Below are 25,936 nucleotides of genomic sequence, written 5' to 3' on the forward strand. Positions count from 1 at the left end.
CAGAAGAGTAGTTTTAGATTCTATAATCAGGAATAAACGCATCCTAATCCCATCAATTGATCTCTTAGACTAATTCATCAAGGTGGACAAAGTACTAAACAGGGATGGAACTGAAAATTGGTTCGGGTACTCTTCTCTAAATGAGGAAATGTGTTGGTTCCATAATTATTCTAATTAGTCAGAACTATAAACATGAAGGAGGTAAACCTAACATCTAGAAAATTGTTCCTTTTTTCATCAATATAAATATTCCAATTGACTGAAGTATTACTGAAAGCGGAACTCTGGAACTTGTTTTAAAATACTTTGTTGTTCATAGAGTACCTGACATAGTTGTCTGTATGTAGTGTTTGTATTATCAGAACAGCAAAACGACTCTTACGCCATTGAGTTCACTGTGGATGCATCTCAAAGTGGGCAAAAACAGTGTAAAAGTTGTAAGCCTGAGGATATATGTCGTCATTCTTTCTGAATTCAATAGTGGGTTTTTTTTTGTTACAGAGATTTCCCTTCCAATAAAGGAGGAACCATCTCCCATTTCTAAAATGAGACCAGTAACAGCCAACATCACTACAATGCCAGTGAATACAGTGATATCCCGCCCACCACCACAAATCCAAATGGCCCCTCCTCCTGTGTCCTTAGAACCAACAACCAGCTTGTCCATAAGTTTGGAAAACCAACTTGAAGCCCTCTTGGATGGAACTTTACCATCAGGTAATGAAATTCCTCAACTGACAAGCAGTAACGAGGACAGAGAGTCATTTTCTTTAATTGAAGACCTCCAGAATGATCTGCTTAATCACTCCAGCATTTTAGATCACTCTCATTCACCCATGGAAACATCCGACCCACAGTTTACCACTAGTAATTCTTGTCTGTCTCTTGACCTTCCTGATACGAATTTGGACAATATGGAATGGCTAGACATTACAATGCCCAGCTCCTCATCTGGACTCACTCCTCTCAGTTCTACTGCCCCCAGCGTGTTTTCCACTGACTTTCTAGATCCACAAGATCTACAGTTGCACTGGGATTAAGCTATAGCCAATGAGAACATGACCTGCAAGTCTCTTTACAGCAGAGGTCCATTATTATACCATTCTGATTGCAGTTGAGGTAAATTAAGACAGTAATGTTTGGAAGAACAAATGCTTGAAGCTAATTCCTTATTGATTTTCAAGTTTACAACAGTGAATTACTTTATGCTCCTATCAGTAATGCAGATCAGGGCCCTCTGAAAGCTGTATTTCACAAGTCGAGAAAGGATGATTGTACTTACTGATTAAAAGTACCCCAAGGTAAATGCATCACAAATATTTAAGAAAGAAGTTATGTCTCCGACCTTGTAATGCTTAAATGAGCAACACAACATGGCTAAACTTTCAGAAGAAAAAGTGAGATTTCAACTGTCTATATTGACACAGTGAGCAAATGTTTGGGGGAGGGTGAGGTATCACTGCACTTCATTGTTCCTGTGGATAGCCTGAGCCAGGTTCAAAATGAATTGTGAGGGCAAAGGCAAGTAAAAGCACTGGCTGGTTCAGTGAAATTTCATATATCTAGTCTCTTAATTTGTTCAAGTTGTTTTTATATTTTGGTTTTGTGGTTTTTAAAACTCTTCCCCCATTCTTTAATCATGAGGGAAGAATTTAACTGCATCCAAAGGCACATTAAGTGTAACTGCAAGAAATCCACTGTAGCTATGCCAGGTAATACTGAGAACACTGAATTTTGTATAGCAATGCTCTGGATATAATAGCTAGGTTTTAATGTGTATATCAGATAGTTATTTGTATACTCTTTTAACTTTGTATAGCTTATTTTTGTGAACAGAGGGGAACAGTGGTCTTCAAACAAGAAATTACTATAATGGAAATAATAAATATCCTAATTTACTTCGTGTTTGAGGATATTTGTTAGATCATTGAATCCAGTATCTCAGCATATTAGAACAGTTTGAGGAAGTAGAAAAGTCTAATTAAAGCTGTTGTGCACTATGATCCTGCAAGCATCTATGCAAGAATAGTCCCAATGCCCTCAATAAAAGATGTTTGTAGGATCAGATCGAGTTGCAGGGGACAGTACTGACAGGACAACCATCATGAACAGCTTTGTCTACCACTACATAACATCAGCGAAGCTAAACAGAGAAGATGCTCAGTTGGAATCCTAAATAGCACACACTTACAGAAAATTATAAAAGGCTAATAAGCAGTATCAGGATGTACTGTTTTGTGATAAGAAGGCATATTTCATACCTGAAACGGACAATAGCAAAAATCAAGCTCTTACCTCACAGCACAGCAATGAAAATATTATTTTTTAAAGTCCTTAGTTGTTTTTTTCAGAGTCTATTATGAAAGCAGTTGGAAAAACAAACAAAATAAAGTACTTTGTAATTCTATGGTTGTCTCTCAGGTAATAGCTGTTAAATGTTGCCATAGATGACATAGGCTGATAATCAAACATAAAATTGGAACTATTTCCTATTGGGGAATTCCTAAATTAAGGTAAAAGGAAACAGTCCCCTATTTCCTGAACAACAGAAACGTGATATGTTTTCTAGTCTGAAAACTGATCTCATTGCAGAATTCCTTCCTCGCCACCAACCTTCAAAAATAAAGTTTGGTAGGAACTAATGACAGAATGCCCTGAAGCTTTTGCTTACTTCTTAGAGTAATGATATGTATCAAAGACTATCAAAGAAATAATGAAAACAGAAAGTAGCTGTTAACTATTTAGCAACCTGTATCACATTTAAAAAAAAAAAAATCAAAACACAATCATGTTAATATCAAACAAAAATACTTTAGTCAAAAAATGTGGAATTAACTGCAAATTTATGTCTCCAGATATACAATGCAGTCTGGTTTACTAATATTATGGAATTCCATTGGTTTCAGATAAAATAGTGGTTATATCGTTGATTCAGGGTTTAAACTGGCATCATATGTTTGCGTCGTATCAGTTACCAGCACTTTAAATTATTATATATCTTCAGTAGTTTTACAGGCCAGGATTTACTTTAATCTGAAACTAAGCACAGAAAAACAATCTATAGAGATTTTCACAACAAAAGATGAAGTTGAAAGACATATCTCCTTATTCCTTCTTGCTGTGCCTACAATACTTGAGTACAATATTACACGTGGACTGTCTGCCTTAAATGTTGATGGTGTAGGACTCTTCAGTAACATGGAAAAAATACAGTCAACTTTTTCCATTCCTTTTCATCATATTATCTTGGAAGCTAATACTCTGAGATACGAAGTGCCCTCAGCTGTTACGAGAATAAGCACTAAGGACTCTTGGTCTGATAGGAACAACTTTGAATGAAATGTAGTGTTCTGCAGTACTGTCAATTTATTATGTGTGATACACCAGACATCGTACCACATATGTGTGGTTAGTTACCCCTTTTTGACCCTGCCTTCTGATTAAATAAGAGGCAAGTAAATTAATTTTTAGAGGACAAATTAACCTAGAGGAACTGTACTGTCATTTTTGATGTGCATGTAAATAGAGCTTAAAACTGGCAAAGTCATCTTGCTACAAAACTATCCTTATTGGCAGTGTAGAATGTTAACTAATCCATAGGAATCTATGTGCAGAAATAAACCCAAACAGTTGAGATGTGTTGTTATCAGTACAGTATAGCTTTCTACTCTAAAAGTCTATTTGCAAAAAAAAAAAAAAAAAAAATTATTAAAAAATTAAGGGATCATTTTAGTTTTTAAAGTACAAATGTTCTCGTGTAGGGAATGTGTGATTACTTTTTTGTACATTTCAGAATTATGTGTATTAAACCTTATACGTAATGGTTTGCTTTAGACTTTGTTCTGAAATGTGATATATTTGCCATAGTTATGTATGCCTGTTATGGCAGAAATAGGTTTTGCTTAGACTTTTGTGTGTGCATGTTTTACATGACAATTTTTGTAACACAAATACAATACATCTTAGAAATTTAATCATGACTGTGCAGTTGACTGTACAGAACTGAATATATTTCTCATTAAGAGAACAGTTGCAAAGGAATGCACTGGCACTAAATTTGCCATTTAATGGCTGCAGTATACTAACAGAACACATCCTATCAAATGCGTTGTTAGTAGAGCCTTCAAAGTAATTAAGAATACCATTTTATCAGTATGAAAATCAAAAGCTGATGTTTACACTTCTAGGCATGGAAAGAACTCAGACATATGTTTTACAAGCCTAATGTTAATCAAGAGAAGTCACATCCTGCATTTAATACAGAAATGGTATTTGCTATGCACTTTTAGTGCCATTCAGCATTCGTAAATAGTTACAAAATCATTGTCATAAATTTAGCAGTTCTCTCTGAGAATAAAGTGAATTTGTGGCAGTTGTTCTCTACAGAAATTTAGAGTCAAACCCAGCGATGTGGGCTTGCAGAAGCAGACCTTTAAAAAGCTGAGGCCACAGCTTTTAGAAATAATCACTACTTAATACTGAAATTTCTTTCCAAGGTATTTCTAAATTCACCAACAGGAGTTATGTTCAAGGAAGCAGGTGATCAAAATAGAAGTTTCAATATTAAACTTTTATGTTACGTAATCTCAAACATTCAGATGCCTGAAAAGTGTAGGCACCGTAATTGGAAACCAAGCACAAGCTGCTGAGCTGCTTTCAAGACAGAGAAAATGCAATCACAGAATACATTTAACTGGAAGGGCATTATGTAATCAAAACACCGTAAAGCTCACCGATGTAAACAATTATTATTTGGATGGTATATTCAGTGTATTATAAACTTAAAGCAAATTCTATTAAAACTGGAAAAAAATTTCTTCCACTTATCTCTATTAAATGTTCTGTTAAAACTCTTTATATTGTGGTCTATTAATTTGCATTTTGATGACTTCTAGACCATACTACAGGTGTTTTTTTATGTGAGATATGTGGAATGGAGTTGCATATAGTATATACATGGCCAATAAAGAGCATCGATTAAAACCTGAAGTAATCTGAAATATTCCTTTTATACCAGTTTGCTACGAATAAAGTGCAAAAAAGAGACACCTACATCATTCTGTAGTGTCCAATACTGAATATAAAGGCTTTTTAAGTTAAAAGCACATAAATGTATTTGTAGAAATCTAGCCAAAAAAGCCATTCTAGCTATGAGAGCAAATTCTCAATAAAAAGCAGGGAATGGTTAATAACTATATAATCACACTATTTTTTATAAAAAATACAGCTCAGATATTCAAAAGACAGCCTAAAATAAATTATAATAATATAAAGATTTAAATAGGAACCAAAGCATTGCCATTTATATTGCCAAAGGAGGCACTTTGTATTTTGAAGCATAGGAAATTAAATCCCCAAAAGTATTATCCATACTTTTTTAAAATTAAGGATGTAGATATTTTCAAAGCTGTATTTGATGTTTAACAGTACAGATTTGTTTTTGTTGTTTGAAAAATTTGTATTAAGTAATAGCACAGGCTTTTTTCCAGATAGGATTTTTCTTCACAGTACTGCTTGCAGTAGACATAACGCTAACCCTAGTAGGTGTTTCTCTTCTTATTTTCATAGTCGTAATTATGTCTTAGCATCTCATTTTGTGAAAAGAAGAAGATAGACACCTGTCTCTAGGGCCCTCTTCATTTAAGCACTACTTTACTAAATGCAAATTATGGCAATCAGGGCGTCAGTTTATGTATTGCCTTTCTATAAGAAACCATGATGCCTTTGTATTTGCTGTTTGCACCCCTAAAATCAATTCCATATGTTTGAATGCCATATGTTTTGCACATTGTACTGTATATATGTAATGCATACTGTATTTTTATATGTGTACTACATTTATCAAATATTTTGTACATAGTGGCAATATTGTAGCTACTGAGGAAATGTTTGATATTTCAGCATTTTTGCTAAGTGTCTCAAATAAAAAAGGAAAACTGTGTTCATTTGTCCACGCTTACTACTTAAAAGTGAAAAATACCAGTAATAATAATCAACAAAAATTTTGACTTTTATGAGTCAGAAACTTTTGGCCTCTGTTCTGAGTACCTTTCTCACAAAAAGGAATAAGAATGAAATCTGCATGTAGACAAATTCCAAAAGAATGATGGTTTGTCTTCAAAATCAGAGCCAAAATCTCTAAGAATAGAGACTTCCTAATGTATGCACAAGTGTAACTATCTTACATAACACACAGGTAAAATATACGTGTGATACTCTTCAATACATTTTGAATGAAGTGGCTTCATAAAAATTAAAACAATTGTAATCAATGACCTTTTTATATAGCTCATAAGCCATACAGTCCTTATTTTGTAATCTGTCACTGTATTTTCATGATGTGCAGCTGCTGGGGTTCACCCTCCCCACACCTCATCTACTAACTAGTTCATTGAAAAATGACTTTCTTTGGCTCAGCCCAATCCTAAAGACCTAAGCTTCCAAGAATACCTATCCTGCCATAGTACTTTTCAGAAGGTATGAACAGTTTGGAAGGGCGTGCTTTTCCTAGGCTACCTAGAGAATAACTGTGTTAACTGCACAAACCTAAGAAGCTCTGACAGTGTACTAACAACTGCAGAGACGTATTAAGTCATTTTGGATGTTCCCTGTTCTTTTTCACAAGAGCAAAACACCTTATTTAAAAAGTCTTCTAAAGTCTGGCACAGAAAAGGACTTTACAGTTACATAATGCATGGATTGACCATGTATGACTGCGCAGGGGTACTAAACAGATCACTGAACAAGCACTAGCTTAAACCCATCCCCATCAAGAAGAAAAACTGGTAACTCAAGATGCTGTGGTAAGACTTGGGAAAATGCAGTATGATTCTAGTACGTATTTTTGTCAACCACAGAGAGTCAAGTCTCTAGCAAAAATCTCTAAGGATAATCTCTTGGATTAGTCCACACCTTTTGCTGGTGGAGAGAGGAATGAGCTGCAACACTGAAGTCGTGTATAAAAGCAACAGCAAGGGAGATAGGAGGCTCTAATATCGTTCTGACTCACAGTGCCAGCATGAAAAAAGAAGAAGGAAAAACCTAGTTTCTTCCTCCCTCCAAGTGAGATTTTTTCAGGGAGGGAAAAAGGGCAACTCAAAATACAGAATAAACGAGGCATTCCAGAGAGGTGCATGTTCCTGTTGTGAACTTCTCATGTCACTGCCCTGGAGCAGACTGGTGGAATCGTTCCACTGAGCTGCTCGGATCGGGCTACACAGATACGTCTCTTACAAAGCTGTGCCTGTGCGATCAGGCAAGCTTCTCCATATTCCCCAGATAGTTTAACCTCATTTGTGAGTCAAATGCAACATTTTGTTCACTTACGCAGATGAACCTTTAAGGCCTCTCAGAGTGAAGTCAAAAACTATTAAAATATCATTGCAGATTACTGGGTGTGTTCCACCTTGCAATACAGACGTCTGCTCCTAATTGGGTTACATTGTCACAGATACAGAAATAACCCCCAAGGAAGTTTATATGGGCATTCTTACCAGCTACAAAATACTGTGATTCTTTTTTATACTTTACAGTACCAGTCTTGAATTTAACAAGAAAACAAATAGTGTTTGTATCACATTTTTCTGAATAGAGACTACCTGTAATTCCCTAACAATAAAAAAAGAATTTGTAAAAAACCCAAGTAAGTACAAAGAATAAGGCTATTCTGTGAGAAACTAAGGGATATTTCACAACGATAAGGTGGCAAAGAAAGAATTAGAAAATTATTTCTGATGTAGACAAGACTACACCCACGTTCATTCATTACTTTCCTGAATTCTTCCAAGGTTTTCAAGATGTGCTGGATTGTGCGATTTCGTATTTGCATTTTATATTCTGCTCAGCTTATGTTCTAGAACACCTCTATGCATTTTTTCAGGGGAATGAGCTATAAGCTGTTCCATATGTACAAAGCTTCTTTTCATGATGAAGCTGCTTCATTTAAATATTTATTATTACACTTCCTCTTGTGGAGGCAGTCCCCATACCAGATCACCCACCTTTTCCTTATTAAAATCTGTTCTACGCTAATGACATCAGAATTCGGCCAAGTATTACAAAACCCATAAAGCAGTAAGTAGTACCCATAAAACTGAACAAATTAAAACTTACTAATATGCCCTGTAAATTTCATAAAATGCCTTTTCTTTATGAACTTTAACCATTCTAAAAGTTTGTAAGCTATATATGCCATAAACTTACCTTCAGATATCACACACCAGACACAAACATTGCAAAACAAGCGCAGCACTTTTTGACTATGTGTTTGTGCATTACAGAATTTATAGTTAGAATATATCAGAGATACAGCACTTGTTTTGGTGCCAACTGGCAATTTGGGGGTTTGATTGTTTTACAAAGTCCAAATATAAACACATAACCTTCCCGCCCAAACTGTGTTCATATTAGTATGATAATGTAAACACCAAGACAAGAAGGATGGATGAAGCTTGAGATTATGCTGAATGAACTTTTTCCACAAGCTAAACCCTGGTTTTCAATAAAACCTGAATATATTAAAGCATGTTCTACAAATCGCCATCATCACATTTGTCTTTACTCTGTACTAAAATGCTATATACTCCTGCCTGTTAGCTTGTTGTGTATCATACAGATGTTGCTAAAGAGTGACATATTTCTTACAATACTTGTACTGTCTCAAATCATAGATGTTTCCTTGATAGTAAAGAAGTCACACACATTTCCCCACACCTCGTACGACAGTCTACACCCCCACCGAGACCTTCCTAAAAGAGAATCAAAGTAACAAATTAGAGGAGCACCTGAGACACAACAGCTGGAGGTTTTTTTTTTCCTTTAAGTGCTTATCCATAAATTTACAGAGTAATTCTAAGAAATATTTCCCTTCACATAAAAAATTACCTGAAGATGAGTCTCCAGTCTTCTCTACCGAAGAAGAAGTGCAGGGCCATAACACTGCATCATTCTTGAATCCCTCCAAGACGACTGCTGTTGATGAAAAGTTAAAATAGTGAGCAGAAGCATTCTTTCATAAAGCTAGGACAATGTCAAGCTTAAGTAACTGATAACTGAGGAGCATTCCAGCTTCCCCATAGCAAGTCTTTATAAACTCAGTTATACAGTTGCACAGATTCTCCATTAAATATGACTGTTCCCCTGTATCTCCTCAAGAGAGTCACGGATATTTGTAGAAAGGCCTAGTTTTGTACATTAAAACAGACATCAAAGCCCTCTCCTAGAGCAACACCTCCATCTCATAAGTGAAAGGCTTAGGGAAGGAAGAAAAAAACTGGTTATTATCTTAGAATCATAGAATACCAGGTTGGAAGGCACCTCAAGGATCATCTGGTCCAACCCTTCTAGCGCAACCTAGATGAGATGGCCCAGCACCATGTCCAGCTGAGTCTTAAACGTGTTCAGCGTAGCGGAGTCAACCACTTCCCTGGGGAGATTATTCCAATGATTGACTGTTCTCATTGCAAAAAATTTACCTCTCGTGTCCAATCGGAATCTCCCTGGCAGTAACTTGTACCCGTTACCCCTTGTCCTCACCATGTGACTCCTTGTAAAAAGGGAGTCTCCATCTTCTCTGTAGCTCCCCTTTAAGTACTGGTACATGGTGATGAGATCACCTCTAAGCCTCCTTTTCTCAAGGCTGAACAAACCCAGCTCTCTCAGCCTGTCCTCATACGGCAGGCTTCCCAGACCCTTCATCATTTTGGTGACCCTTCTCTGGACCCCCTCCAGCCTGTCCACATCTTCTTTGTATAACGGGGACCAGAGCTGTACACAGTATTCCAGGTGCGGCCTGACAAGCACCGAGTAAAGATGGATAATGACTTCTTTATCTCTGCTGGTGATGCCCTTTTTGATGCAACCCAGCATCCTACTGGCCTTCTTGGCCGCAGCAGCACACTGTTCACTCATGTTGAGCTTCCTGTCCACCAGGACCCCCAGGTCCCTCTCCACAGAGCTGCCCTCCAGCCAGGTGGATGCCAGTCTGAGCTGCACTCCTGGATTATGTTTTCCCAGGTGCAAGAGTTAGCCCACTCTTCCAGCCTATCCAGATCTTCCTGCAGGGTGGCTCTCCCTTCCAGAGTGTCTACTTCCCCACTCAGTTTGATGTCATCAGCAAACTTCATCAGGGTACGCTTGATCCCATCATCCAGATCACTTATGAAGATACTGAATAGTGTTGGGCCCAGTATCGATCCCTGGGGGACCCCACTTGTGACGGGTTGCCAGTTTGAAAAAGAGCCATTTACCACCACCCTTTGGGTGTGACCCGTCAGCCAATTCCTCACCCACTGCACAGACCACTTGTCCAGGCCATAACACATCAGTTTCTCCAGGAGGAGGCCGTGGAGAACCATATCAAAAGCCTTGGAGAAGTCCAAGTAGACAATGTCAACCACTCGCCCCATGTCAACAGAGCAGGTCACTTCCGAGAAAATCTCTGACACTACCCTTTCAGCTTTGGAGCCTTGTAAAGGCTTTCCTTTAGGAAATTCATGTTGTGTTTTAAAAAAGTTTGTCAGAAGAGAACATTGCATAAGGAGGATTCAACGCAAAGAATAAGGGCTTTCACACAGAGCTCCAACAAAGGTAATGACCAACATAAAACACTTTCAAACAAAACTATCCAGATGTCAAAAGAAACCACAGGCAATTACACGTTTTAAAATCAAATTTACATTTTTAGTTATAAAAACTATTGTTTTGATAAATCAGCTCACCATTAAACAGCACTTTACTTAGATAGATAGTATCATTTTTTTCCAGGCGCATTTAAGAAGTTGGGCTCAGAGAGTAGGCAACTTTTTTTTAACCCAATCTAGTATTTCCTCTTAATCTACTCAGAAGATCTTTATGATTTCAAATCGAACTTTCAATCTCCCTGTACAGTTAAGGAAGAACTTTAGTATTAGAAATTGCTTTACCATTAAATACTATTTCTGATGCCAACCAAATACATTTATTAAAAATGTAGTGTTGAAGAGATATAACTTGTGAATTCCATATATAATTCAAATAGTCCCCTCTGCTTCCGCTCATCACAAAATTACTTCTCAGCTCACAAAGATACAAAAACATGAAAAAAAAAACCAAACACAGACACGAGCTGCACAGGAACTGTGATAACAAGTTACAGCTGGCAAATATGGCACATAAAAGAGTATATTTTGTAATAAGCTAGTAGGTCAGAAATGGAAGGACATCAGTCAAATATGATTTATTAGAATCTAACTCCTTCCTGCTGCCAGCTTGGTAGTACCAGGAGTAACTCTTTTTTAGTCAGCTAAGATAACTGGCCCTCTGCAGTCACTCCTTATCATAAAAGCTACAGGTGTGGGAGTTGAGTTGAGGCAGTTTCCACTCCTACACATCATCACTTTTTTGAAGTGCTGCAGTGATCACAATGATCAAGACAAAAGCAGAATACAACAGTACTCTTCTGGCTTCCCAGCTTTCCATAGTCCAGATGTCCTTTGAAGAGAGGATGTCCTTTGAAGCTAGCGATGAACAAGACTAGCAGATAAACTCCAGCAAGTGTTCGGGTTGGCCAGGCCATCAGTTATCACACAATCATAGAATCATTAAGGTTGGAAAGGACCTCTGAGATCATCGAGTCCAACCTGTTAACCTAACTGCCTGGTCATGCCCATAAGGACTGGAAAACCAGAACAAATCACCTCTGGGACAGCTATCCCTGGGTAGTAACAAACAGGCTGAACATGGGCTGACTATCCAATACGGTAGTTTAAATTAGACAGCTTTCACTGCAGGTGAAGCTAATTCAAAATGCTCTGTTTGCTGAAACAGAGGCACACGTAGAGTTATCACAGGGAAGGTGATAAATGGCAAGTTTTGAAGAACTGAAATTTGTTCATACAGTCACGCCATCAGGCATGACTTTTCCTGATGATAGTTCAAAGAACATCCCAAAAGGCTACAGATATATTACTCTTTTAACACACCTGCATTACAGCACCACCAAATTAGTAACTCTGATCTCAGCCTTTACAAAGGTACCTCTGTTAACATGTTTACATGCTTCTTCCACCAAAAAAAAAAAAAAAAAAAGACTGATCATAGCTGGGATCAGTACCCCCCACAGGTCAATAAACAAAACTCCTTTCATCCAAGAAGATGGAATGTAACTTGGCTGTCCAGCAAAGGTTTCATAGGGAATTTGAAGGGATCTCCACAATGAACAGTAAATGAAAACCTAAAAAAAGCTTTGTTTTCAGGACACACTTGTAAATATCTAGGAGACCAAATCTAGAAAAACATGTATTTTAGTATCTTTTCTGCATTTCACAACACAAAGTTTTATAGGGAACAAGTACCAGGCACTTAGTGAGTTTAATTTAATATTTACCATTTAATTATCCCAACATTTTGCATTTCTGCTTCTTTTCTCGGAGGAGAATAGTTTTACTCCCGTTCCCCCTCCCCCCCCCAAGCTTTTCTTTCTGGTCTGACTAGACTGCTTCCAATACATTTACTAATCTAAATGTAAGAGTGCCACCTTTTGGTAGAGACAACCCCCGCCGCAGCACAGCTGCACGCCCCACTCAGTTGCGGCACCCCCACACACACACCCGCCCCCGGGGAGCCCCTCTCTGTCGCCGCAGCCTGGGCCGGGCCCGGCCCGGCCCGGCCGCCCTCAGAGGCGGGAGCGCCCCGGGGCTCCGTCCCTCGCCGGGGCCGAGGCGGGAAGAGAGAAGCCTCCACAGACGGACGGGGCAGCTCCTCGCCGCTCCTACGGAGCGAGGGACTCTCCTCAGCCCCCTCCCACGAATTCCGCCCCCTCAGCGGACGCCTACCCAGGGGGATCCCCGGGGGATGCCACCGCCGCTCCCTCCGCGCCTGAGGGAGCAACGGCCGCGCGCACCCCGCGCGCCACAGCGCCCAGCGGCCGCCAGCTGCTGGCGCTGGCGCACGCGGCGGGCGGGAACGGGGCGGAGGCGGCCGCCCGCTGCCGGCGCGCGGTTAGCGAGGGCGGCCGGCAGCGATAGAAGCGCGTCGGGGGAACCCATTAACGCAGGCGCGGTGGCCAAGTGGTAAGGCGTCGGTCTCGTAAACCGAAGATCACGGGTTCGAACCCCGTCCGTGCCTCGGCGGGCAGGGGCCGGCGGGAGCTTCCCTCACCCTTTTTAGGGGAAGGCGGCGGGAGCCCCCGCGGGCTCGCAGCCGGGACGAACCGGGGGCGGCAGGGCGGGGTGCCCCGCACGGCCCCGGGGCCGGGAGCGCAGCCAGCGGCGGACGTTGCCCCTGCGGCCGGGGGGCGCTCCGAGCCCCCGCGGCGGCGTTTGGCCCCAGCGCACCCGGCCCACGGGGCGCCCCCCGCACGAGTGCAGCATTTCTTCTCCAAGTTGTGTTCCGCAAGCAATTACTTGTCTTTTAGTCAGCTAAGTTACCTTTGTTATTATACCCCAAAAGTTCAAAATAACTTCCTGAAGAGCTTTGCTCCAAGTCGCTGAGTGAAGAGTGAGTCTCTGCAAAGTTAACAAAACTGAAGACGGGAATCCAAGGTTTTTAATGCCTTCTGCACGCTTACTGATTGCTAAAGCATTTTGGAAAGGGTGCCATGCAGAAATACTTACGATACAAGAACAGCAAGACTGATGATACAAACATTTTCCTATGTAGCACTTTCAGGAATGTTTGAGCTGATGGATGTTTAGTATAAAATTAGATTGATAGTGGTAATGATACTAAGATCTTATAGAAGACGTGATGGCAGAGAAGTGTCAACATGGCAGAAAATACTAAATCTGTAGTGAAAACATGACTTGGAATTTGGAATGTAGCTTGCATTGTTTTCTGATTTTTATTTTCCGTTTCCAATATCACCTATTTATTTGCTTTGATGTTAAGTAATACTTTGGAAGTTTTGTAGGAAAGAGGAGTCTTCTCAATTAGGGCAGAACTACTTCAACAGTGAATAGTACAGGCTGGCAGCCCTATCCTTTTTTAATACATAAATTGTATCTATTTTTAGGGAAGAATCAAAGCATTGCTCCTCAGAAGAGAATCTGCTGGCCTTTTGATGCTTGTATTGAAATAACGAACCAGTGAGTGAATATTAAGGCTAAATACCACAATTAACTATTTGATTTGCATTAGTAATTCTCATTTCTTTTAAGCTTCGTGATTCAATAGAGCAGTTTCAGGAAAATTACAAAGACTATGTTATCAGCAGTTAGAACAGAAAGAGCGACGACGACAGCTGCACCAGCAAATGTCGTGGGAAGGAGGTGTAAATCAAGATGGAGCTGACCAGCAACAGAATCTTACTGAACAGTTTCTTAACAGGTTGGGGGGTTTTGTTGCTTCTCCCTCCACCCACTCCTATCCCTCCTCAAGTTCTCATAATAACCGGTTTCGGTGGTCTTTTTTTTTCTTGCCATTTGTTATCAGATCTATGCAGAAGCTAGGAGAATTAAATATAGGCACCGACAGTCTTGGAAATTACGTACAAACACTTAGCCAGCAATGTAACGGGAGCAAAGGGAATGATAATGCCAAAAACTTAATACAAGCACTCCTCGAAAGCATGAATCTGCTAATATCAGATACCCTTTCCCGAAGAGTCACCTGTACAGGGGAATCAAACCTAAGTTATGGGAGACTGTTCAGGACTGGAAATGTCCTGTTGTTAGCACTGTGGGAGTAGCTGTTCATATTTACTTTTAGTGATCCAATGAATTTGTCATTGAATAGGGGTATTTAGCTCATGATCAGTGTTTTCTATTTGTTTTTATAGGGATTAGAAAATCTGTTGGGTTTGTGGTTTTTTTTTTGACAGCACACATGAGAAATAGTGGTTATTAGTTATAGTTTACATTTTATGCTTATTTTTAATTTTGGACTTTTTATTCCATCTTATATGTATAGTTCTTGTTTATTTTGTGTTCTAAGTTTCTAAAAGCCTTTTTATTAAATACAAACTAGATGGAGAGAGAGGCAGGGCAGAGTAGGAACTGGATTTCTTCTGTTAACTAAAGGCAGTGCTGACCTGAAAGCAACAATGATTTTTCCACGTATCTGTGTATATATGTGTATACGTACGTATGTTATGGAATGAAAACAAGTATTTTTAACTTGCATTCACTTGTTCAGTGCCTGGAGTTACTGCAAAAACAGCAACCTCACGTAAAGATTACAGTTTAATGATAAAGAATCAGACACAAGTAACACTCGTCCACATAAATTAGTCAATTCTGAGTATCACTAAACTGGTAACTTTAGTCCAAAAAATCCCCGTCTGGAACCGCAGACAAAAAGAAATCTTTTCTCCAGGCACAGCACTGGCCCCTTACTATCAGTATGCTTAACGACCGGCAGGCAAACCTGGGCTGGGGGGGTATCTCTGGAGCATCACGAAATGCTTACATCTGAAAAACCAAAATCCCAAATTATATTTCAGCATATTAAAAAAGTAGCACAGAAAAAAGCAGAGGAATTCAGTCAGAATAAGGGACAGGATAATAGTTGAGCTAAAGGAGGATTCTAGGTGAACAGGTCAGCTCAAAATACAACACATCCTTTAAAAGCTAGAGTGATTTGAACACTTAAAATCAGTATTAAGACTAATTGATAGGATTTTGAACACATTCTTAGCATAAAAGTAAACACTCTTGCTGGTGTTGGAAAACATCTCATCACTTCCTTACAGCACTGCTGCAGGGAGACAACTCTGCGAGGCTGCAGGACAAGGTTGTACCGTAATCAGAATCTGTGCTTACAGATCCACCACAACAGCTACAGCCCTGGCGCTGCTGCTGCACATCTTGCTTGCTTGGTCAATAAAGCTGTAAGTGAACTGTAAAACTTTAAAGAGTAAAATGAAAAATAAAGAACAAATCTCAGTAATTCACTTTATGCTAAAAAGGTGTGCGTATATTTATATACATCCAATAAAAAGACTATAAAAGTATCTGATTTTCCTTTTGCATTATTTTAACTTACATAGCTGTGAATTGATACCGTTAAATTATCTATCTCCAAAATACACAGTTGAAATTTGACTAGGTTTGTTTGTGCGACATAATTAGGAGGGACGTCTGGCCAGCTGCACTGCCCAAGAGAGGTGCTACTGAACTGCCAGGGAAATGCGCCATTGAAAGCCAGACAGAAATAAAGTACTTCAGAGCACTCCATCAAAATATTGGGGAAAAAAACCCTGTAACATTCAGTTGCCTCTTTTTTTAAACATTTAGAACAAACACCTAACCGCTTAAATACAACTAATAAATTGTATGCTACAGCTATTTGGCAGTTACAGTTTAAACTGCAAGTCAGTTTGTAAATTATACAATTTTAACTTGCAGCAAAAAAATTGCTGCAGCAGGAAAGAGAGGGGCCAGGAGAGGGGCAGGGAGGGCCTGGACGCAGAAGAGGGGCAACAGGGCCCCGAGGGCCCAGGACTCACTGCAGCTCTCGCTCTCGGTACTGATGGGAGAACTTGACAGTTCAGACGCTTCTTTCTCCTTCTCTCCTCCTTCCTCTTCTGTAACTCCAGTCACTTGGCTGTCCTCCACCTAGGAGAATACATAGGTGTCTTGCAGCTCTTATGAGACGAGGCTTCCTAGAGACGTAGCCTGACTCGCTCGTGCACTGTGCAGCCATACCGCGCTTTGGGTTACACATACAGACCCTGCGGTGCACGTTGGCGGTCTGGCCTGCTGTGGGCTACGAAGAGGGATCCTTCCTCCCCCGGAGAGGCAGGCTCTCTCTTGCCTGCAGCGGGAGGCAGCTGCTGGCCAGATGGCCTTCGGTTTCTTCTGCTTTACCTTTCTCCAGCCTCTCCAGCCTCAGCCGCAGCAGCTCCTGCCCACAGCCTGCTCCGCCGTCCCTTTTCGCCCCCACGCCATGAGAACAGCGAGGCCGGGCAGAGACAACCCACCCAAGCCAGAGGTGGATGCAGTCAACAGCATCCCCAGGGGAGGAACGGACAACGGCGTCCTCAGCGCAGCCTCTGGGAGAGGGAAAGGAGAAGCAGCGACCGTCATTCCCGCGGCTCGCCCCGGCCGGAGCCCCCTCTTCCGCAGGGGCTTCTGGAGAGGCACGGAGGGCCAGCTTGCCGCCGTCACCACAGGGCTTGGGGGTGACCCGGGGCTACGCGACGGGCTCCAGGGGAGGTGCAGGAGCTGGCGGCAGCTGCTCGGGGCGAGCGGGGCCGGGGGAGGCTCGGGGGAGCCCTGGCGAGGTTGCCAAGCTGCTCTCGCGCACCGCACGTGCGCCGGAGGGGCCAGAGCCGGCGCGCGAAGGCCGGGCTGCAGTCCCGCGCTTCGGCCACGAGGCGGCGGCAGCAGCCGCCGGGCGGCGCGTGCCCCGGGGCGGCCCCGACCCCGCCGTCCCGCGCGCTGCGGACCTCGCTTTCGCAAGGGCCCCGGGCCGCGCCGGTTTTCGGGGCACGGGCGCAGCGGGAAGCCCGCAGAAAAACACAAGAAAACAGCAACAAACCTCCACCTCGTGCCGCGCCGCTAGCACGGGCTACGCCCCCAGAGCAATGGAGCAATACAGCTGCCCGGCAGCCCAGTCCGCAAAAACCACCCCTCCCGGCACGCGCTGGGAAACACAGCACGGCCGCCCGGGCGCCGAAGGCCAGCAGACCGCACCTCCCGGCGTGCCCCGCGGAGCCGACCCGGCCGAGGGGAGGCCCCGCGCCGCAGGACCACGGCTTCAGCGCGCAGCGAGGCGGCCTCCCCGGCTCTCGGGCCCGCCCACCGCCTCCCTCCGCAGCTGGGCGACCGCTCGGCTGCTCCCTTGGCACAAACCGGCCCCTCCGTCGCCTGACCCCCACAGCGTGGCACCTCCGCCCCTGGGCCCCCTCACAGCCCCTGGGCCCCCTCACAGCCCCTCGCCCGGTGCAAAGGGAGCACAACCGCGGGCAAAGGAGACGGCGAGTGTTTATTCAGTCACGCACGTAGCAAGTCCCGGGTGCGAGTCTGCTCCAAGGCTCAGGGCCCCGCCGCTCCCCCTGCCCCTGCGACACCTCGGCAGTCGTTCCCGCACTTCCCGGAGCTCTCCTTGTTGGTCCATCGGGGAACAGACGGCCGGTCGGCCGGCTCCCGGAGCGACAGGCAGAGGTGGAGGCCGCCAACAGTGAGGAGCAGGATACTAGAAGAGAAAAGTGACAGCCGGCTGGATGGCGGGGGTGCAGCATGGGGCAGGCAACGGGACAGCGGAAGAAAGACAGAAAAGACGGACAGAGGCACAGTGCGGGGGGGGCGGGGAAGGGAGCAGGTCAGAGATGGAGAAGCAGCAGGGGCAAAGGAACAGGGGCAGAAAGAGGCAGTGGGAGCAGGACAAATAAAAATAAAGACAGGGAGCAGGATGGAGACGATAAAAACCCCTGGGATGGGCAGCGTGACAGAGAGGAATTAAAAAAGAATAGGGGCAGGGAGCAGGACAGAGGGATACAGTGAGAAACAATGGGACAGGGAGCAGGACAGAGCAACAGAATAAAAAACGAAGAGGGAGCATGAGAGAAACTGAGGGTGGCGGGGGGGGAAGGGAGAAGGACAGATAGAAAGACAACAACAGAAGGAGAGAGGGTCAGGGAGCAAGACAGTGGGACAGAATGAGAAAAAGAGGGGCAGCAAGCAGGACAGAGCAGTAGAGACAGAAGGACAGAGAGCGAGAGAGAGACAAAGAGGGAGGCAAGGACAGAGAGAGATAATGACCTGGGCGGGGGGGCAGGGGGAGAGAAAGATGGGGGCAGGGAGCAGCAGAGAGGGATGGAGAAAGAGGGATGGGGAGCAGGAGAGAGGGTTATAAAGAGAAAAGCAGGACAAGGGAGAAGGACTGAGAGGAGCAGAGACAGAAAGGTACAGGGAAAAAAGGATGGTGAGATGCAGAAAGAAATAGGGTCAGGGAGCAGGACAAAAGGACAGACAGAGAAAAAGGAGAGGAAGAAGGAAGGAAGGATAAAGATGGGGACAGGGAGTGGGACATATAGAGACAGAAAAAGTAGAAGAGAGAACAGGGGAGGGGGACTGAGTAATACAGAGAGAGATGCAGAATGGGACAACGAGATGGAGAAGGTAAAAACAGTGATGGGCTGGAGGACCTGCCTCTGACAACCTGTCACTCCTGGTGTCACTTCCGTGGCCTCAAAAATGGGACATAGCACAACACAGAGGAATGGGGGAGTGAAAGAAAAGGCACAGGCAACTTTTTAAAAAGAAAAAACAAGAGACAGCAAAATAGTGACGGGGAACGGGATAGGGATGGGGACGGACCAAGAGAGACAGGACAAGAGACAGAAAGTGAGAGGAAAAAAGGGACAGGAAGCTGTATATAGGGATGGAAGAAAAACAGGAACAAAACCTAGTATTTATTACACAGTGTGGCTAATTAAAATGTAAATTATCTACCAGCTTAAACAGAACTGCTCATTATAGTGGCTTAGCCTGTCTCTCGTATAAGTTAGCATCTGTTTCTTGGCAGGGTACACAGGACTGTAAGACCAAATATAGAACACAGAGGGAGAAACATGCTTACAGGAGTAATGTGAATTAATTATGTGCACAAGATTTGATATTACTTAGTCTTAATCCTAGTTTGTACGGTCAATTAATACTCTGATCTCTGAATTTAATTTCTGCAAGTTCCACATTTATCCATGCTTCTCCATTTAAAAAAAAAAAAAAATGCATTATCTCAGTGTTAGATATAGGGTTGTTTGAAGAGGCTGTGAACATAAGGAGAGACTTCTCCTATGCAGGTTCTTTGGAAATCCTACATTGACCTTGAAACTGAGCAAGAAGAGTATGAGAAAACAAGAAATCCTTACTGCAGATTACTTCAACGGACACAGCATGGTAAGGTATGCATGGGTACCCAGAACACATAATTTGTCTTTAATCTGGTCCACAGTGGAAAGGAAGCCTTGACTGCTTTGGTTGTTTGGCTTTTTCAAATCAACAGTGAACCTAAGTTCAGTCTCGTGCCTGTGCCATGAAGAGGGGAAAGACATTTCTACATTCTCTATAACCGGTTTATCTTCTATGCAAGTATTAATAAACTGCCTTCCCCTCCTGTGTTTCTTGGGTATTGTACAGTATTTTCACTGGTCATGAATAAATGCATTTGAAGAGTTTTTACTGTTACTGACTTCAGTTATTTTTGGTTTGAAAGAAAACACCATACATGAGGTAATTCCATTTTAATAGTCTCTGAATTTCCAATATTTGAAAGGAAAAATCATGGTGTAAGTGCAGGAGTATGCAGCCATTACCAACAGAAACAGCATTAGGAAGCTTCTCAATATTGCTTTTTGGTATTTCATGGGGAAAAACATTGAGCCTAAGATTTCTCATCCATAAGTTCTTGGGGGCTGCGGGGAGAAGGAACCTGACACTCTTAGTAAGTTGCCTGAGAATCACAGCTTACAGTTACTCAATGTCTTCTGGTCTCACAGGATGAGGCAGAGGTATAATTGATTTCTTCTCTGTATCTCTGGAAAGAGCTTTTCTCATATCTGTGGCAAAAGAAAAAAATGCTATTATAATAAGACTAAAAATGCTATTATAATAATATTAAGTGAATTCTGTATTAAAATAAGATCATTTTTAATCAAGAAGATTTCATAGAATCACAGAATATCTCAAGTTGGAAGGGACCCATAAGGATCCTCAAGTCCAACTCCCTGCTCCTCGCAGGACTACCTAAAGCTAAACCATATGACTAAGAGCATCGTCCAGATGCTCCTTGAACTCTGACAGGCTTGGTGCTGTGACCACTTCCCCAGGGAGCCTGTTCCAGGGACTGACCACCCTCTCAGTGAAGAACCTTTTCCTAATGTCCAGTCTGAACTTTGCCTGATGCAGCTTCATTCCATTCCCTTGTGTCCTGTTGCTGGTCACCAGAGAGAGGAGATCAGCACCTCCCCCTCCACTGTCCCGCCTTGAGGAAGCTGTAGACTGTGATGAGGTCACCCCTCAGCGATGAGGTCACCCCTCAGCCTTCTCTTCTCCAAGCTGAACAAACCAAGTGACCTCAGCTACTCCTCATAAGTCTTGCCCTCAAGGCCTTTCACCATCTTGGTCACCCTCCCCCGGACACACTCTAAATAGTTTGACGTCCTTAATGTCATTCAGCAGCAATGTTATCAACTGGAATATAACTCTGCATGAAACTCAAGTGAATGGAAAGGAAATGGCAGGCTAAAAGGACCAATATATGTTTTAAGGCATCTGCAACAATAATAAATGTCTGTCCATAGCTCCTGTATTTTATAGTACTCCTGCATCTCAAATGAATAGTACAAGAACAGAAAAGATATACAGCATGGTCATGTAACCTTTGGGGAGGATACTTAAAGGAAAGAAGGTCTAGAAAGAGGAAGCAACTGGTACTTCAGTTTTGTTAACAGAATTAACATTAACATACTTGAATTTCCATGTTCCTTCCCTTTTAAACTGAAAATGCCACCCAATTCTCTGCCAGTGCTGACCACTGACACTTGTAAATTTGTAGTTAGACACCTGAGACAAACAAAGTTTCAAGTCCCATTATGGGAGGAAATGAGGAAAGCACTGCAATTCCTTCCCCCAATAACATCAGCAAAAAGCCCAGCCACTGGGTGTGAGCATTCCTTGGAAAGAAAAATTAGATAAGAAACTGCATTTTTATTTTCATCTTACCTACAGGATAAGCGTCTTTGTACTTACCAATTTATTCTTGTTTCATAGTTTATTTTGCCACACATGCTACAAAACGTGTAAACTGCAAGATTAAGTTTTGTAACTGATTTGATCTTCAGTAGGAAAAGCTATCTAAAGGAGTATATAAAATCCCTTCGTCAACAACTATCTGAACTTTTTTTCTATTAAAAAAAAAAAAACATACAAACAAGCCCAGGAACCTTTAACATGAGAATCCTTCCATTCAACTTGAGGCAGAACGAATACTTACCATAAGCATCTTCATCTGGCTCTCCATTGCTAGCAGAGTAGTACTCTAACACTGTCCGGTACACACTGTAGCCTAGTTGCTTATACATATTTACCGCGACCTGATTTGATACTCTCACAAAGAGATCGACGAAAAATCCACCCTTTCTTTGAAAAAATAAAAACCAAAAAAACACAGTAAGGAACAGCAGCTGAATGTATTTCTAAATAATAACCTGTAACTTGTAATCAGAGCAAGAGCAGGTCTGGTGATGTAGTATGCTAATCAAACATCTTTCACACTGTAATAACAGAGGCACTCCTTTACCAAGGGGCAAATCCAGTACAGAAACAAATTTCATTTTGTTGTTGTCACAGGACCATTCTTTTACACCAGCCAGTGGGTTGAGAATTATGAACAGGAAGAACAGGAGAAGCTAAACACCCACACAAGCCTCATAGCCATAAGAAATTATTTAAAAAAAAAAAAAGTCCACCCTTTAGATCGCATTGGCTCAGGGACTGCCTCCTTCAAAGTGCATGGCAGGGCGGAGTGGTGGAATCAGTCACAAAATTCAGTTGCCTAGCAGGAGACAGCCCTTCTCCTCACAAGGCAAATTTTTCAAAACATCGTACTATTTTCGGATTTTACCAACCACAATGGGGTTGCCCTACCAGCACGAGTTGAGGACGTTTCCCTGTGGGTTCATATGACACTAAATTAAATTTTCAGCATGTACAAGCAACCAAGCATGAGACAGAAAGCTAAGACACTGTCTGTCGTACAAGATTTGTTCAAGATTGTGCCTGCGGGAATCGCACAAAGCCCATGATTACTTAACAAGTATGTTGGGGGCCCTACGGGAAACAGCGTTGATGTTTCATGAAGCTCTTTTCCTGCCAAGAAAGGGACCTTTTACAAAATATCTCTATTGGAATTCAGGCTACTTCCTACCCATTCTGGCAAGTTAGCTTTCATAGAAACCCTGAGATCTTAAACTGCCAAGCAACAGTTTTAATTCTTGTTCCCTAACTATGGGGAATTTCAGCGAATCAGAACACTATTTAAAGCAAAATTCTGCGTCTGTTTCATGCAACTCAAATATCTAAGCCATGGACAGGTGTCTGTAGAAAGATTACTTTAAAAGATAAAGAGAAGTATAGTACTCACTTTTCTGAAATTTCTTCCAGTAGTTCCATCAATTTAGCAGCCAAACCCAGCCGTCGAAATTCTGGTGCAACAGAGAGAGCAGTAACATGTCCATGCCATTCTTCCCTAGCCACAGAGCCTTCCGCTTTACCCATTACTGCGAACATACAGACCATCAGAGCAGTAGCACCTTTGGCATAATGCACCACCCACAGCTATACATCTTTACAAAAGAACCAAGCAGTATATAAACAAAGATTGCAATGATCGTGGTAAAGGCCCAAACAGGGATGTCTAGGTTATCACTCAGTGATTCAGCAACCACCAAAAATGTAATTTTGCTCTCTCGACTAGTGTTAAAAAACCAAAAAATTTCTCAAATTCATTGTTTGAGGCATGACTTCCCAATGCAAATTTTAACCAATTCTCGTAAGTCTTTGACTGAGTGGAATTCAGGATCTCACTAAAATAATGGAGGGCTAGAAGCCCAAAACTAAACTCACCATCCTGGCAACTACTGCAGACTTTTGGTGACTATGGAGGAATAGACCTTGGGAAGCTTTGCCAATCTGGCAATAGGAAGCTAGGGCCCTGCAAACACGGTATCTTTAAGAAAAAAGAAAGAAAGGGAGGATGTAGTTTTGGGGGGCTTCTTTGTAATTCCTCTCCTTTCTACACAGAACCAAACTAGTGTTAGTTCACTAACAAATATTCACACTCCCACACGGTACTCTTCTAAACATCAGTCACTGCTAATAAGCAACTGATGTGGTGGGTACAGAGAAACCTTCTGTATAGCAAATGCTTTAAGCTTTACTATGTTAAATACTTTATTTCCCAGGTCCTTGCAAAGACCCTTATTCTGCCCCCTTCCCCCCCCCAAAAAAAAAAAAGAGGGGAAAAAAAACCTGGAAGGAATAAACAAGCCAACAGTTCTAGTTGGAATGATTTCTGAAAAACACAAATATTCCACAGCAAATCAGCATCTGACATCCAGATCCAGAGCCCTTTGTCCCTCGCAGGACAATGCAAAACCCAAGCCCAGCGTTTGTACTTACTGATGACTGACAGTGTGCGAGATCAGAGCTGAGTGCAGGGACTTAATACCAGGATTACAGAAATGCTTGTGCGCATACATTCACCTGTCTAAAACCTGGGTGGACGTTAGCACAGTCGAGCGTCCTTGCCACCCTAGGAACATCAAACTGAAAACTACTGCTATGAGTCCTACGTAATACCCTTGGAGGCTTATGAAATGGGAAGATGATATGTAACGTTCCTCTTCCCTGTTGGGTATTTGGAAAATGCACAGTAAGAAGAGCTCCTGCGTTACAATCCCCCAAACGCGCCACGCAGTGCGACGGTAACGGGGAACCCGCGGGGCCGCGCCGCACTCACTGTAACCCATCAGCTCCCCGCCGGGCGCCTCGGCGACAATGAAGTACTCGGGCCAGTGGGCCAGGTACTGCAGGTAGAAGGGTATCCCGTACTGGGGCGCTGCGTTAAGGAGCAAGCTGTCGCCGCCACGGCTGCCGCCGCCCGCGCTAGGCCCCGCGCCTCCTCCCCGGCGGCCGGCGGCAGCGGGAAGGATACGGTCTCCGTCAGCGGGTCCAGGTTGCTGCAGGGGGAGAGCAACGCTCACCACGGGCCCGGCCCCCCCCGACGCCCCGAGCTCTCCCGGGGGAAGGGGGCGGCGGCGCCTGAGGGAAGGGGGAGCCCCTCGCGTGCGCCCACGGGCCGAGGGGGAGGGAGAGGAAGGCGGCCGGCGCTCACATGTTGTTGAAGCGGAAGAGGTCGTCGCAGGTGAAGGCGCGGAGCGTCGTCATGATGCTCCTGCTCCTGCCGCTCCCGCTCCTGCCGCTAGCCCCGGCGCTGCCGCCGCCCCGGAAGCGCTCCCGCCGCCCCGGAAGCGCTCCCGCCGCCCAAGGGCCCCTTCCGCCACCGAGGGGCGGCAGCGGAGCGCCCCAGCCCCGCCCCTGCCGGCCGTACCGCGCGGAGGGGCCGCGGCCGTTGCGGGGCGCGGGCGCTGAGAGCCGCGGGCGGGCGGCTGGGAAGGCGGAGGCCGCCTGCGGCTGAGCGAGGAGCGGTGGGGCCGGGCCGGCGGGGCTGCAGCGGCGGGAGGCGCTGGGAGCCCGGCCCCGGCGGGCGGCGAGAGCTTGCGCGGCGCCCGAGGGCAGCCCCGCGGCGACCCCCAGGCAGGACAGCTCCACCCGGGCACACGCACACACACACAGAGACCGACGCTGCAGACGGCATGGCCGTAATACGCAAGAACACCACGCGCAAAGCTGACAGCTCCCGGAGGAGGGAAGATGCCGGCGGACAAGAAGTCCTACGGTGCCGCAACAGCAGCGCACAGATGCTCTGTGTCGGACCTGGGAAACGCAGTCAGACGCCATGGCCCGTGATAAAGTTACTGTCAAAACCGGGACAATGGATGGCCAAGAAGCCAGGCACTAAGACCCAAGACTGTAAGGATGCAGGGAAGAAACCCCAGAAGAGGACCTCCTGGAAACGGTACACTCAAGACTCAAGACCAACTCTTCTCCCAAGTAACAAGTGACAGGATGAGGGGAGATGGCCTCAAGTTGCACCAGAGGAGGTTTAGATTGGATATTAGAAAAAATTTCTTCACTGAAGTGGTTGTCAGGCACTGGCACAGGCTGCCCAGGGAAGTGGCTGAGTCCCCATCCCTGGGGGTATTTAAAAGACGGGTAGATGTGGTGGACTTGGCAGTGCTAGGCTAACGGTTGGACTCAATGATCTCAAAGGTCTTTTCCAACCTAAATGATTCTATGATTCTATGATATAATTGGCAACATTTAAGGCCTGAAGAGAGGGGAATTGTAGTTAATAGCTTAAATCAATAAAAAAACTTCTTAGGTAAAAAACC

At 43.7% G+C, this 25,936-nt stretch overlaps 2 protein-coding genes and 1 non-coding gene across 15 annotated transcripts in view; 2 read left to right on the forward strand and 1 right to left on the reverse strand.

Moving 5' to 3' along the window:
* MRTFB (myocardin related transcription factor B) overlaps window positions 1-5,941 on the forward strand; it is an 88,567-nt gene extending 82,626 nt beyond the window's left edge. For all 11 annotated transcript variants that reach the window (XM_087730695.1, XM_087730700.1, XM_087730699.1 and 8 more), the window contains one exon: window positions 502-5,941. In XM_087730695.1, the coding sequence (XP_087586821.1) occupies window positions 502-1,040 (539 nt within the window). In that variant the 3' untranslated portion in view covers window positions 1,041-5,941. The remainder of the gene's footprint in view (window positions 1-501) is intronic.
* A 7,091-nt stretch (window positions 5,942-13,032) lies between these two features.
* Window positions 13,033-13,104, forward strand: TRNAT-CGU (transfer RNA threonine (anticodon CGU)). The gene has a single exon. It is a non-coding gene; the product is annotated as a tRNA-Thr (tRNA).
* A 4,782-nt stretch (window positions 13,105-17,886) lies between these two features.
* On the reverse strand, window positions 17,887-24,950 carry NAA20 (N-alpha-acetyltransferase 20, NatB catalytic subunit). 3 transcript variants are annotated; one of them, XM_087733899.1, is made up of 7 exons: window positions 24,817-24,950; window positions 24,637-24,661; window positions 24,442-24,532; window positions 23,065-23,200; window positions 21,916-22,061; window positions 20,392-20,479; window positions 17,887-18,114 (listed from the first exon to the last, which is right to left on the reverse strand). In XM_087733899.1, the coding sequence occupies exons 1-6, from the start codon at window positions 24,867-24,869 to the stop codon at window positions 20,394-20,396; spliced, it is 537 nt and encodes a 178-aa protein (XP_087590025.1). In that variant the 5' UTR covers window positions 24,870-24,950; the 3' UTR covers window positions 17,887-18,114; window positions 20,392-20,393. The 3 variants fall into 3 exon arrangements, with proteins under 3 accessions (XP_087590025.1, XP_087590026.1, XP_009459459.1); XM_087733900.1 differs by lacking the exon at window positions 17,887-18,114 and adding an exon at window positions 19,157-19,290; XM_009461184.2 differs by lacking the exon at window positions 17,887-18,114 and having other exon boundaries at window positions 20,150-20,479.
* Between the last annotated feature and the right edge of the window lie 986 nt (window positions 24,951-25,936).

Source organism: Nipponia nippon, unplaced genomic scaffold (genome assembly GCF_047370975.1).
Source record: "Nipponia nippon isolate SJK-2023a ecotype South Korea unplaced genomic scaffold, ASM4737097v1 scaffold_5, whole genome shotgun sequence".
Classification (NCBI taxonomy): Eukaryota; Metazoa; Chordata; class Aves; order Pelecaniformes; family Threskiornithidae; genus Nipponia; species Nipponia nippon.